This window comes from Drosophila rhopaloa, unplaced genomic scaffold, assembly GCF_018152115.1.
Source record: "Drosophila rhopaloa isolate 14029-0021.01 unplaced genomic scaffold, ASM1815211v1 contig_115, whole genome shotgun sequence".
Lineage (NCBI taxonomy): Eukaryota > Metazoa > Arthropoda > Insecta > Diptera > Drosophilidae > Drosophila > Drosophila rhopaloa.
Genome location: NW_025334990.1, coordinates 17,999,147 through 18,011,615, shown reverse-complemented (window position 1 = coordinate 18,011,615; position 12,469 = coordinate 17,999,147). Strand labels below are relative to the sequence as shown.

The 12,469-nt window shown below is 41.1% G+C and overlaps 2 protein-coding genes across 8 annotated transcripts in view; both read right to left on the bottom strand.

Annotated features, from left to right (window-relative positions):
* The window catches only part of LOC108042647 (mucin-5AC), a 35,923-nt gene that overhangs the window by 19,501 nt on the left and 3,953 nt on the right, over nucleotides 1–12,469 (bottom strand). The gene's annotated exons all lie outside the window — the stretch shown is intronic.
* LOC108042648 (chromo domain-containing protein cec-3) lies at nucleotides 5,877–11,308 on the bottom strand. Of its 2 annotated transcripts, none has more exons than XM_017121044.1 (3): nucleotides 10,131–11,308; nucleotides 9,219–9,755; nucleotides 5,877–6,168 (listed from the first exon to the last, which is right to left on the bottom strand). In XM_017121044.1, the coding sequence occupies exons 1-2, from the start codon at nucleotides 11,178–11,180 to the stop codon at nucleotides 9,225–9,227; spliced, it is 1,581 nt and encodes a 526-aa protein (XP_016976533.1). In that variant the 5' UTR covers nucleotides 11,181–11,308; the 3' UTR covers nucleotides 5,877–6,168; nucleotides 9,219–9,224. The 2 variants fall into 2 exon arrangements, with proteins under 2 accessions (XP_016976533.1, XP_016976532.1); XM_017121043.2 differs by having other exon boundaries at nucleotides 9,219–9,779; nucleotides 10,131–11,289.

The following is a 12,469-nucleotide window of genomic DNA, read 5'->3' as shown; positions in this document are numbered from 1 at the left end:
TCGACTGTTGGTTTTTCGTCTGCTCCTCTGTTTTCCCACTGAATTTTGGCTTCGTCAGCTTTGCTCGTGCCAGGTTATTTGATCTTTTTTTTGTAGGTGCGACTGCACTTTGTTTACGTTCATTTTTTCCATGTTGTTTCTGTAGTTAACATTTATTTTTGTGCCTCTCTTTCGAGCTGCTCTTTTGGCTTTATGTAATTCGCAAAGCGTGCTCTAATAAAAGCACCAGATAGCCGCCGCAACAGCAACAAAAATTATATTGCAAATATTAAAACTAAATTACGAGCGCAAATGCAAACGAGTTTTTTTGCGATTGCAAATACCCGTGCTGGAATCGAGAAAAAACAGATTGTGCTGGGTGCCAAAGTGGTCCGACTTCCTCGGCTGTTTTTTGAACTGGGCTTGGCCCGAGTTGACTTCACTCGGCTCACTGCCCAGACCATAAATCTCATTTAATAAGAGCACAAATCAAATAGAAAAGCGAGTAAAAACTAGAACTGTAACTTAAAGCTGATGAAACTGATAGGCTAAGCAAAAATTACAAGCAGATTAGAAGTTCTAAAAAAGAAAGTTGGATTAACTATCTCTTTTAACTATCTCACCTTATCCACTCTATAGTACAATAAAAAAATATATGTTTTTAAATGTGTTGCCCTGCTGATTTTATCTTTATCACCTTATCTTAAGAACCATAAACTATGACCGAAAATGTTAAATGTTTGCCCAGTTTCAAGCCACAAATCACTGCTTTATCCAGCTCATTTCAGAAGCCTTTAATCTTTCTTGTATCTCCATTTGTGTTTGAGGAATTCTACAAAGACTCTACCGACTCGACTACAAATCTCCCGCATTAGTTTGAGGACTGCTCCACTTCCAGAATGGCGAACAAATTAAGGCACTCGAATTATCATTCCAGCAACGAAGCCAAATTCCTTGCCATTGTCAGCGCTCAATCTCGATCTCCAATCTCCCGTAGATTCCAAACAAACAAACCACTCGAGGCGGAGAACAGATCCCAAATACCGAAACCCTGGCACGTAGCAAAATCTCCAAATAGAATGCCGCCGAAAAAAACAGTGCCTGTAAGTGGTTCTATATCAATGGAGCTTTGAAAACTATAGCACGTACGTCGTACGAAGTTGAACGAAAAAGTTTAGGTGTGAAAAACTGTTGACCGCCTTGGTTCGCCCTCTCCACCTCTTAAATTTTTCCTCATTTTTTCCATACAAATCACCGGGCTGCCTTTCTAAGTTGGTTGTGTTTCTGTTTCTGTTTTTTGTAAGGTCTCAAGTCGCCATGGTAATGGTGTTGATTGAATGTCTGGAGACGGAGTAACCGAACTGAAGTACTGTAGTAACCGGAGGATCGTGTGGGCCTTTGGTTTTGTGGCTTTCTGAGTTTTCGGGCTTTGGTTTTTCCTTTGCCACGATGTCGTGCTGCCATTGTTCGCATTAGTGTTGCATATTAAGTAATAGAACTGTTTTTCCTCGCTCCCTATCTGAATCTCGAGGTCTGCTCCATCTGAGTCTGTCTGCCTTCCAACTTGCGGTGCTGCCAAGTGGCGCAATGTCCCGCAACCGAAATATTAAGTGAGTTGTGGCCATTGAAATGCAGGTTGGGAGTTAGAATTCGGTGGTGGTAAAAGGGATTGGTTGCATTTGTATTCTACATTTAACGGTGTGTGTTTAAATGGAGCAGATAAGCAGGGTTCCTAATCAAATATTCCTCATTACTTCACTTGGCTTTCCAAATTCTATAAGTCTTATAATGTTTAAATTTGAATTTTAAATCAATTTGAGGTAATTTCTTTTCTCTGACATAACGAATGCCATCCATAAACTCTCTCCCTAATCACACACAATATCAAAATGATTATGTAACCTTAGCCTACACCCAGAAATACATAATTCACGATTAGATCTGTCGCTCAAACGCCGCAAATTTCTATGCATTGTAATTTTCCGCATAATTTTGCTCAGCTCTTGTCTGTTTGTCTTTTTGCTTTGGCGAATACAAAGAATGGCCAAACAAAAGCCAGACATGGAAACACAACATTTTGCCGCACGCTTCAACGACAAAATGGTCAACAATCTTGGCTTAGTTTTGTCGGCCAGAGAGCTGCCTATTGTTGTTGTAATTACAATGGCATAAGGTATATAGCCGAAGCTATAGCTGTTCTGGTTGTCGTGATTTATTGTGTGAACAACAAGGTTTCTTCTCCCGAGCTTCGCTTGTCCGTTTGTTCTGCCTCCGCATATTTGCATATTCTTTTTATTTGGCACTGTTGGCTTCATTTGGTCCCGGCTGCCACTTCAAATTGGGCGTGTCCAGATATCATAGAAGCCGTATGTATTGTACACCCTCAAAGCCCAGTGGGTGCCCAAGTGTTTGGAGCTGTATAAGTGGATAAGAATTGGCTTCCATCGAACGGGAGGTTCAATGAACCAAAAAGCCCTGCAGTTCTCGAGTGTTATTAAAGCAAATAACACTTGAGGTGACCCATCAGGTTGCCAGCCACCGTCAATCAAGAGTTATAAAGAGTTGAATGGCTTTTGAAGAGTCTGCCGACGCCAACGCTCAGAAATCCCAATCCGAATCCCAAATACTTCCCAATAACTGATGCCTTAATGTGCGGATTACTTAGCGAAGGAGCAGCAGCCTCGCAAGATGCCAATTCATTGTTACCCGCTGCCTTTCCCGCCACTCATCGCTTGACATTTTTATTAAAAACGCAGAGTCCACGAACGATCTGCAATCAGGCGATCAGCAATGTCTTCTGCACAAAGGGCATATTTTATGCCTGCCGCTCGTTAAGAGACCGCTTCTTCTGCTTTTGCCGCTTCACTCAGAAAAAATAACTTTCTTGTTGGCCCTTGAAATTCAAAAATGGAACGTTGATTTTCCTCTAAAGCGGAGAGTTAGTTTTTTAATTAAATTACGCCATGCTTAAGGTGTAAAAAAAATAGAATTTCACTCTGAAAACTCCCGAGTTAGACAATGTTGTAAGCCAAGTCAAAAATCACTCCGTTATTTTTAATGCTTTTTAGATCCTTTATTTAGAAAATGAATCCCCTTATGACTTTAAAAACTCAGAAATAATTTCATATTTATGTATTAAAGAAATGTAGTTTTTCTTTATATACCTATTAATATTTTTTACCATTTATAGTGACAAAGTAGCCTCAATTCCAAGGCAAAAATCACAATATTTATTAAATTATTTCTCTGAGTGTTTGGTTTGTTTGTTGTTGCAGTCAAATTGCCAGCTTTTCTTGTTGGTACTGCTTTTGGGCATCATTTCCTGCTTAAATGGCCGCTGCCACCGAGCATTCAGCTGAAGTTGCGGGCAAGAAGAGACTCCTCTGCATTCCCTGGAGAAACATATATATTTATAGGGCTGCCTGATGAACCGTAATCCCAAGGATAACTGCATATTTTTATTACAGGTTTCCATCCCTCTGTTGTTGTTGTTGTTGCCGCAGTAGCTGGCCCATAATTTCCAGTTACAAAAGACCACAAAGGAAACGAATGACTTAAGACACAAACTTGTTTTCCTTGCCGAACATCCGTGAATGGCACATTAACGTAAACGTCTATGCTGCCAAAGTTTATATTGTGCTTTTAAACTGAGAAGCCTCTAATTTTACATAATAAACAAGGATCATTTATGGGTGGCCGAAAAATTAATAACTTATAGGTAAACAAAAGTTAATCGCCTTTTGAATTTCCTGCCCTCAGCGGATATTTCCCTAACCAAAATGGGTTAATGGGCAGCTTAACCCCATTGACTTCCCCCTCGCAAGCTCATTTAACAGCAGAAAAATGACAAAAATCCGAATCAACGTAATGGCAAACCGCAGCAATACACCTTGAAAATCGCCTACCAATTGGTATTTCTCTTTCTCTTGCCATTTTTGGTAATATAATTTTGCGAGTCAAAAAGGTTTAATGACTGTAAATTGAACCGAACTGCGAGCGGGGTTTAAATTTGCACTTTGCAACACAAAACGGAAATGCCAGACGGCTCAGAGAACGAGCAAATGGGTCAAGGATTTAGGCCCATTTATCCACACTCCATTGGCTTCGCTTTCTGGGCAGGGCGCAAAGTTCAAAATGCAGAATGGACACACACACCTGGTCTCAGTTACCCGACTCCGCCTTTGCTGTACTGCGCTGGCTCAAAACATTGGCGTTGTGTCACTGGGCCAGAAACCATTAGCCAAACATGTGCCACATATAAACTTCAGCCAAAACCACCGGCCCAACGGGTGGTCCCATTCAAGTGGCCATGGCTGTGCAGCGGCAGTGTCTATCTAACTATATCTTGTACGCGGGTGTCTGAGTCAACTTTTGGGTCACTGGGCGGCATGAATCACGGCGCTATTATGCGGGGTCAGAGTTGCATTTGATTGGTTATTAGACTGGGTTAATTGAGTGATATGTGGGAAACGCGATATCGTTATTGATCGCACTGTTTGATACCCCTTTGCGTTGCATAACATATTTTAAGCTCTTTGCCCTGCGCTAATCTCTATATTTGCGGCGACTTTCGCCCCTTTGGCGAACACTTCCGTTTAGTGTCAACGCTTTCTTTTTGCCAAAAACGAAATTAATTCATAATTTCAGCTTTTGTTTGCGATTGAAGCGACCGGCTGCCAAATTGTCAAATTAGCGGGGAGTTCTGCTCGAGTGGCTTTCCTAAACTGCGCCTCCGCCACCAAAGTGACCACCACCTCGTGCCGACTTGGCCAGCTTGGAAGCCATAAAACTAAAAACAACCAACCGACTCGACTCGACTGGCACAGTTGCAACAAGTTAGTGACGCGAAAGTGAAACGAACGAAAACGAAGCGAATGCCAACAGGCGGGGAAAACAGAGCCAGAAATCCAGCCAGAAATTAAAAAGAAAAGCGAAAATGTGCACGGAAAATCGAGTGCGAAGCGAGCCAGCGAGAAGTAAATGCGTTCAATGCACTTCGATGGGGCGTGGCATCATATCGACAGGGGCTTGAAGTCTTGCCTTACTCTGACTCACGGCCCAAACATTTGGCTTTGTCTGCATGCGCAAAGCAGCACAAATAAAAGGGTAGACGCATTTTTGTACAAGTGCGGAAATCGTAGGTGTAGCCAGCCCATACGAAAATGCCAAAAGCAACCCACAAAACGAAACTAAACAAAGCTGAAGCTCTGGAAGTCGGTGATTAATGAGAAATTGTGCAGTGTTACAAGCAAACCGAGGAGAAAGAGCATGGGAGCAATCAAAATAAGCTTATGAGGGGCAAAAACCAGATGAGGAAACTCGATGGATAATTATAGGAAATGTTTTTCGTTCTCTTGTCGGACTTAGGTAACATTTTAATTAAATTGACTAATATTCCTCTCCCTTATGTTCCTAACAATTAAATGACTCAATCTTTTGGAATACCCACAACTTGTCCCACCATAAAAGCGCCCACTTTCCAACCGCAGTCCAACCTCCATTCCACCGCAATTCAAAGAATGCAGTGGAACTTGCCAAATTAACATACAAAACTCATTTTTATCAATGGAGTCTCTCCTTCGCCCAGAACACACCCCGAAAGAGCCACAAAATAAATACCAATGCAAGATAATTGCAGAGGTTTGTGGGGCGATGCTGGAAATAATTCAAAAAGTCAAGCAAAAATGTCAACCACTTCAGTTGGTTGGCTAAAGTTCGATTTTGGCTTACCACCCAGTGACATTTAAGCCGAGTGCTTTAACCAATTCAATGGAAGTTCACTTCGGTGTGGTTAGAACAAGATATTGGTTTTAATTTTTATTTGGTTAATGATCCCTGACAAAAAGTGGTTCGACCTTCGATTTTAAATTCCTTTATCTCAGGCACAAAGTATCAGATGTCAAGTGAAAAATATGTTTATTAAACATAATGATGAGTATTGGGTTACGGTTAAACTAATACCATAGAAAACAAAAATCATACAAAAAAACATTTAAGATTGAGTTATAGCTTCAGCGCTTAAAATAGAAAATAAGGTTGTCCAAATGAAGAAGTTATATGTGAAAAACAAATAATAAATACTGAATCCGTTTGAGTTCATCCCAAGAAATATTCCATGACCCTGAACTTGGGTTTGATTATGTTTATGTTTTATGATGAGAAGTCCGGCTTCTGGTCAATTGTACAAACCTGAAAATAAACAAGAAAACCACAGTTTTAGTTTGCTACATAAACTAATTATAATGTTGCACTATAAACAACAAAAATAAAAGCACTCATTAAAAATAAACAAAGGCAAATTTAATTACTTTAACGGGCGTGAAATTAACATCAAGAGAAGAGAGCCCGCTGGGTCAGGTTCTTTGGGTGTGGTGAACATAACAGAGAAACATATAAAAGCTTAAAAGAAACAAAGCAAGGTCGCTGAAACTGGGATGCACTTTGAATAAAATGAACTAGTTTTGAAGGTCATTCCGTTCAAGAGATATGGATAAGGCTATCTAAAGTAGAAAGTAATAAATTGTTAACGAATTACTTAATTTTTAAGCCAGCCACTTAATACTTATAATAACTTTTGTATCACTTCACCATGGATAACCCGAACCACATGATAAACATCCATCTACAATCAATCAGCTCTTGTAATGGAGCCAACCCATTTGTAAGCCGATATAGCACCACATTGGGTTAACCATCGTTGGGCAATATAACCGCATCTCGGCCAGCTGTTGCAGCCGCAATGGGCCACATTTACTACATATAATTGCTGTTCCAATAACCCCTAACCCAGAGGCACAAAGCACACACAAGAGATGCCAAACAGCGGCAGCAAATTGTGACTCGTGCCAACAAACAACCAGATATATTAAACTGTCAAACAAAATCATAAATAAGCCAGCCAAATAGTGGAAAACACACCCACTCTTTTGCAAAAGAAAATAAACACACTTGGACATGACATGCAGCAGGGGAAAATTGCAGTGGAAATGCAGCGGAGAAAATTGGGGGAATATGAGTGCATATTAAGTTATTGTATCTGCTTGCTGCCCCTCAACCTACGCGACCCAAAATGTTGCTGCTGGCCCCAGTCAACCACAAAACAACTTCAACACAGGCAACACGCCAGGCCAAGAAATGCGTTCGTTGCTGTTTTTGGTAATAAACGAAGCGTTAAACAAATTGCATTACAACAACCAACCACCACCAACATAGAAAACACATTTTGTTTCTTTCTGATTTGTTGTTTACCATATGCAAAGCGTCATAAATGAGGTTGCCTGTTGATGTTGCTGTTGTTACTGGTAACTGGTTGCTGCCTTGGGCGTAATTACATCTCCAGCCAAAAATGGTCAAACGAGCGAGAAAATTATCACATATAAAACCAGCATTGTTGTTGTTGTTGTGGCGGCAGAAATGAAATGCAAATTTTGTCTGATAAAGAAACATGGTTACAGCAAAGAATTGCATAATCAGGAAATTTAAAACTTTTCGGTTGTCTTGAGCGACGGAAATTAAAATTGCTTTCGATGATTTGACATTTGATAGACAATTTGAATATTTTTGGTAGGCCAATTAATGATGGAATATTTTTCGCTCCATTATTAAGTTGTGTGGCGTGCATTTCCCATTTCTCATTTTGCTGCAGAGCAACCACTCCTAGAAATCCATCACATATGCACGACCACAATGGGTGGAGAAACATGTTCCAACTACAGAAATTAAAGCAAATGCCATGGACAGCTAATTCAAACACACATAAATCAATGAACGCCAAAGTCGAAGGCAACCCAGAAATCGGGGAGGTAAAAATGAGTAAATTGCACAGCAATAATGGAAAATAATAATAGACCAATGGATTGCAAGGAGGCTTGGGGATAGAGATACATTTAATCATGTGAATGAAATAAAATCAAAACTAAATGACAAATTTTTACAACAAAGAGCATAAAAAGTGCCTCAGCAAGTGAAACTATTCAAAGTAATTTAGTGGCACTGTAATAGCATCTATCTCATTATCTTGACCTCAATAATAAACACTTTAAATTAATTATAATAACAATTTCAATTAGCTGTAAGCAATTTGAGTCACAATAAAAAGAACTACCAGCACCTAACAACTAATTTAACTAGTCATTAAACGACATTTATATGTTCATGCGAATCCAACTATTAATCCATGGAACTAAATTATGATCTGCGATGAAATCCGACAGTGAAAATGGCTGAAAAGTGCAATCAGCTAGCATTGAAACTGCGCAAGACAGCACTAAATGGACACATTAGTCCATTAGCCGGCGAGTCTAGTTGGTGGCGTTAGCGTGTGCCCCAAAAAGGTGCGTCCGGCTCTCCAGGTGTGCGTGTCACCTTAGTGGCTTTGGGTTGGGTACAGCGTGAGTAGAGTACAAGTAAGAAAGTACTTATGTCTGATTGAAGGTTAAAGCTACGAGATACGCCATTAAGGCAGCAGACTGCATCTGTACAGAATCGCAATTTGGGTTGCTGACTTCATTCCGCAACAACGCTTAGGTTGAATGAACCATGGAGCCCCTTAAACGCCCACAACTTTTGCGAGGGAGTTGGCTTGGCCTAGCCAGACGAATATGTTGCCAAGCCGCCGAGTTCAAAGCGAAGCAGCTGTCAACAGATGCGACAGATAAGCCAAATGGAAACCGAAAACCCAGACTCTAGAGTCTCATAATTTTTGCTGGCTGATCTCGAGCAAGAAATCTACAATTGCGGAAAGAGAAAAAGGCAATAATTGTGTTCGGGATACACGTGTGGCAATAATAGACTCTTGTTAACGCTATAAAGACATCTCCCTATATTTCTCCCCAAGAGCCGTAAATCCATGAAGGTACAGTCATAAATCTTCGAAGAAGCATGTTCTTAGTGCAACCAAGATACAGGCAAGCAATTTGTCATATGACTAGCATTGGATTTATCAATGGTTTACCAAGATGAAGAGAAGAGGAAAATGCATATACAGGTGCATGTACAGGGAAACGAATCGAACAAGTTGATCCGCCGACCGGATGATGCTTCGTTTTCGTTTCTGTTTTTGTTTTTCGATGGCATTTATCTTGACCCGAAGGCAACGTGAAGTTTTCATGGCTCATGGCTCGAATATTGCGAGCGTCGAACTGTAAAGTTATGAAGAAGAAACTGAAGCTGGTCGGGAGCGGAAACTTACGTTTAAGGTTACGGGTACAGGGCCAACATCAACTGCTGCAACAACTCACCAGGTACTAGACATCTTTAGGTTTGTTAGGAACAACATCGTCGCCGACGATCTTCAAGCTCTCGAAGTATTCGATTAAATGCGTTGGATATAAATCCTTGATTTCCTCGATAAGCACTGCATCCATAATCGAGCAGCCCTTCCAGGTGACAAACAGGAAGAAATGGTCGCGCACCCGAAAGCTGTGGTGCACCTTTTCCAGTTCCAAGCCGCGGCTTAATCCAAACGGTGCCTTGCGCTCCGGCACTCTCCAAGCCTCTCTTTTCTTTCTGGACTTGCTGCCCTTGCGTCCCGAAAACGAAGTGGCGCTGGCCATGTTGGATGCCTGCTGATCCTCCGACGTATTTTTCTTGATATCCTTCTTGGCATCGGAGCAGCCGGGTAACTCAATTTCGGTTATCTGCTGCTGGTCTAAGAGCAGCATGGCCACATCCTCGTTGTCCTTCGTCTGGCTCATCCGCCGCATCGACGACTGGCTGTCTTTCTTTTCCTTTCCTGGCGCCTGCATTACTGGCACGGGGAAGTTCAAGTTGCTCTGCTGCTTGGAAAGATTTCCATGTATCTGTGGTGGACCCGATTTTTAAAAGATAATCTTTTATTGGAAATACAACCCTCACTAAAGGAACACCCGTTTCATTACTAGAACTTAAATTAGCATTTATAGATAAAATTTGATTGTTCTAAATAAATTAATCTAGCATAAGAAACGACATTGAATTTAACGAAAAAACTATAAAAATAGATGTAATCTAAAATTCAGATTATTAAAGTATTTTGACTATTAAAAAATAATATTAAAATGGCAAGTGAATATTTTAAAAGCTTGCTCAGAATCATCGGACGAAGAATATTCTGGTTGAGTTATCCTAGTAGTTTTGGTTTTATTTCCATATATAAAATGTACTTTTCTTACACGCTCTAACTCTGAATCGATGGAATCTTCATTTTCGTCGATTATGTTAATCGACAATTTCTGCTTCCGATTCGGTTGGCCGAGGCATTCGTCGGACTCAATGGAAATATTAGGCTTAGTGTTCTCCGGCGGAAGAGCCTCGTTGCCACCTACTAGACCGCCAAATTTTGCCACGGTCTCCAACTTGATAGCCTCATCCTTGAGTGCGGCCAGAGATTTATTTTCCTCGTCTTCGGACAAAGACAAGACACTCGACAGTGATTCTAAGGACGTCACCGAACAGATTGATATTGTCGACGAACAAGAGGACATATCAGAATCGAATTTCTTGTTTGAATTCTGGGCTAGATCGGTTTCTCGACGTCGCGTGAGTTCTTGGACCACAGGCACCAGTTTGCGTGGATTGCTTGCCTTTGGAGTTTCTTGTTTTGGTGATCCAGCTGCCCCTTTGAAGAAAAGGGCTGTTGCTAATGGTGTGTCATCGTCACTGGATTCGCTTAAGTCCAAATCGTTTGAAAAGAGTTGGTCAATAGGAATCTTTACCGTCCAAGTTGGCGAGTCAGGTGGTTGACGATTACAGATTTCCCTAGAACCATCGCTAGCACGGCTACAGCTAGGCATCTCTTCATAAGTTTTGGGTAGATTCTTAATAGTTGCTATCGGATCAGCCTGTTTGCCAATTTCTGGCTTTCCTTTATTGTTCGGGTATGATTCCTTCTTGGCCTGTTTCAATTTGGGCGTTGCCTGCAACCCGCTGGTAGCGGGACTGGGCTCCAAGTCCTTTTCGAGTTCCGCAGAGATTTCCCGCTGGCGCTGCACATTCAGCCGCCTGAAGAGCTCCGCCTCGAAGTCCGTGACAAGGGAAACGCAGTTGCCTAGGTTTTCCATCGGCTCCCAGGTGTTTTCCTCGTCCGGAAAGTCAACCCATTTTATCAGCAGCTGGGGACGCCCTGAGACGTAGCGCTTGCCTACGATTTTCTCCACCACGTACTCTTTGGGAGGCGTAGCGGCCTTGTGGCGTTGAGTGGTTTTGTGACCTCCGCCAGACATGTTGCTTGATTGAAGGACGACGCAAAAGAGGGAAATAACATGCCACAAAGAATAAAGCTTCGGCGGAGCTGCCAACTTAATCGAATTGCCGTTAGGGATGGCAGGGCTGGTATTTTTTATTGACAGTGCGCCTATTCGTGGAATTCATGGAACGATCGCCAATGGACATGATTTTCGAGTAAGCGCAGCCAAATATAAGTATCAACTAATCTAGTGCTAAACTGAAAAAAGAGATGGGCAAGCTCCGTTGAAAATCAGTTGAGGAAATAATGAAAATGTACTTTGAGATTTCGACATTTTTTTCGGTATTTTTATTACGAATTTCGATTTGTTATCGTCCTTACGATTGAAATATATCCCCATCCTTATGAGTTGCCACGTGCCATTTGACCCAAAGCCCCATCTTTAATAGGGGAATTACCTGACTTAAACTAGATTTCAGATTAAGTTTAAGGCACAGTTTTTATGCTTATTAATAGAAATCAACGAAATCTATACGCCCTCTTAAGGGAATACGCATACGATCGTAGTTTTTCGAGGAACTTGATTTCAGCAAAATTGTCTCAAAACCAAAAAGCAATGGACCAGCCAAAGTATGTTACCAATGCCTACTAACTATTTGAGAAATTGCTCCTTTTTAAAGCTGACCATTATATAAAAAGCCGCTGGCCAGGCGGCCGTTGCACCTGTTTTTTGTTTTGGTTTACTAGACGCCGAATAAAAACTCGTTTTGAAGTCGAGTGCAGTTAACCTGAGCGGAAACAATGTTGATCGCTGTGGAAATGCGAATGTGTTTTAATTGGCCATTGGCAAAATCTGCGCTTTTCTTTTCAGGCCACAAAAATCGCACATTGTCTATGTAAATTCGCTTTCCACTGCCATAAAGTTCGAGTCGAGTTGGACAACAATGTCATTGGCATGTTTCCCATCATTACGGCGCACAGAAAATGCCAATTTACATGAGTATGTAAACTAGCAATTATTTCCACAGAGTCTGCATCTGGCCAAGAGATTTATTCATTGAATTAAAGCCGAAGAAATGCGTCACGTTCGGCCAGTCGGAAAAAGTAACGGCTCTGTGACAATTCGAAAAAGTGCGCAATTTCGGACAGGTCTCAAAATCTGATTTGAAATACAGTCACACTTCCGTTAAAGGAATAGATTCAGTAGAAACTTTTGTCTGTAAAACTAAACTTTGAGAATTACAAATATAAATTTGTGAGTCAAAAAAAAAAATGTATTATTATTATTATTTCTTTTGAAGAAAACCTATGGAGTTATAGAAGTGG

Bases quoted from the DNA above. Each gene is read 5' to 3' on its own strand.
- LOC108042648 (XM_017121043.2), bottom strand. From the start codon at position 11,180: ATGTCTGGCGGAGGTCACAAAACCACTCAACGCCACAAGGCCGCTACG. The intron at 9,780-10,130 runs GTAAGAAAAGTA...GGTCCACCACAG, and splicing joins TCGATTCAGAGTTAGAGCGT to ATACATGGAAATCTTTCCAA.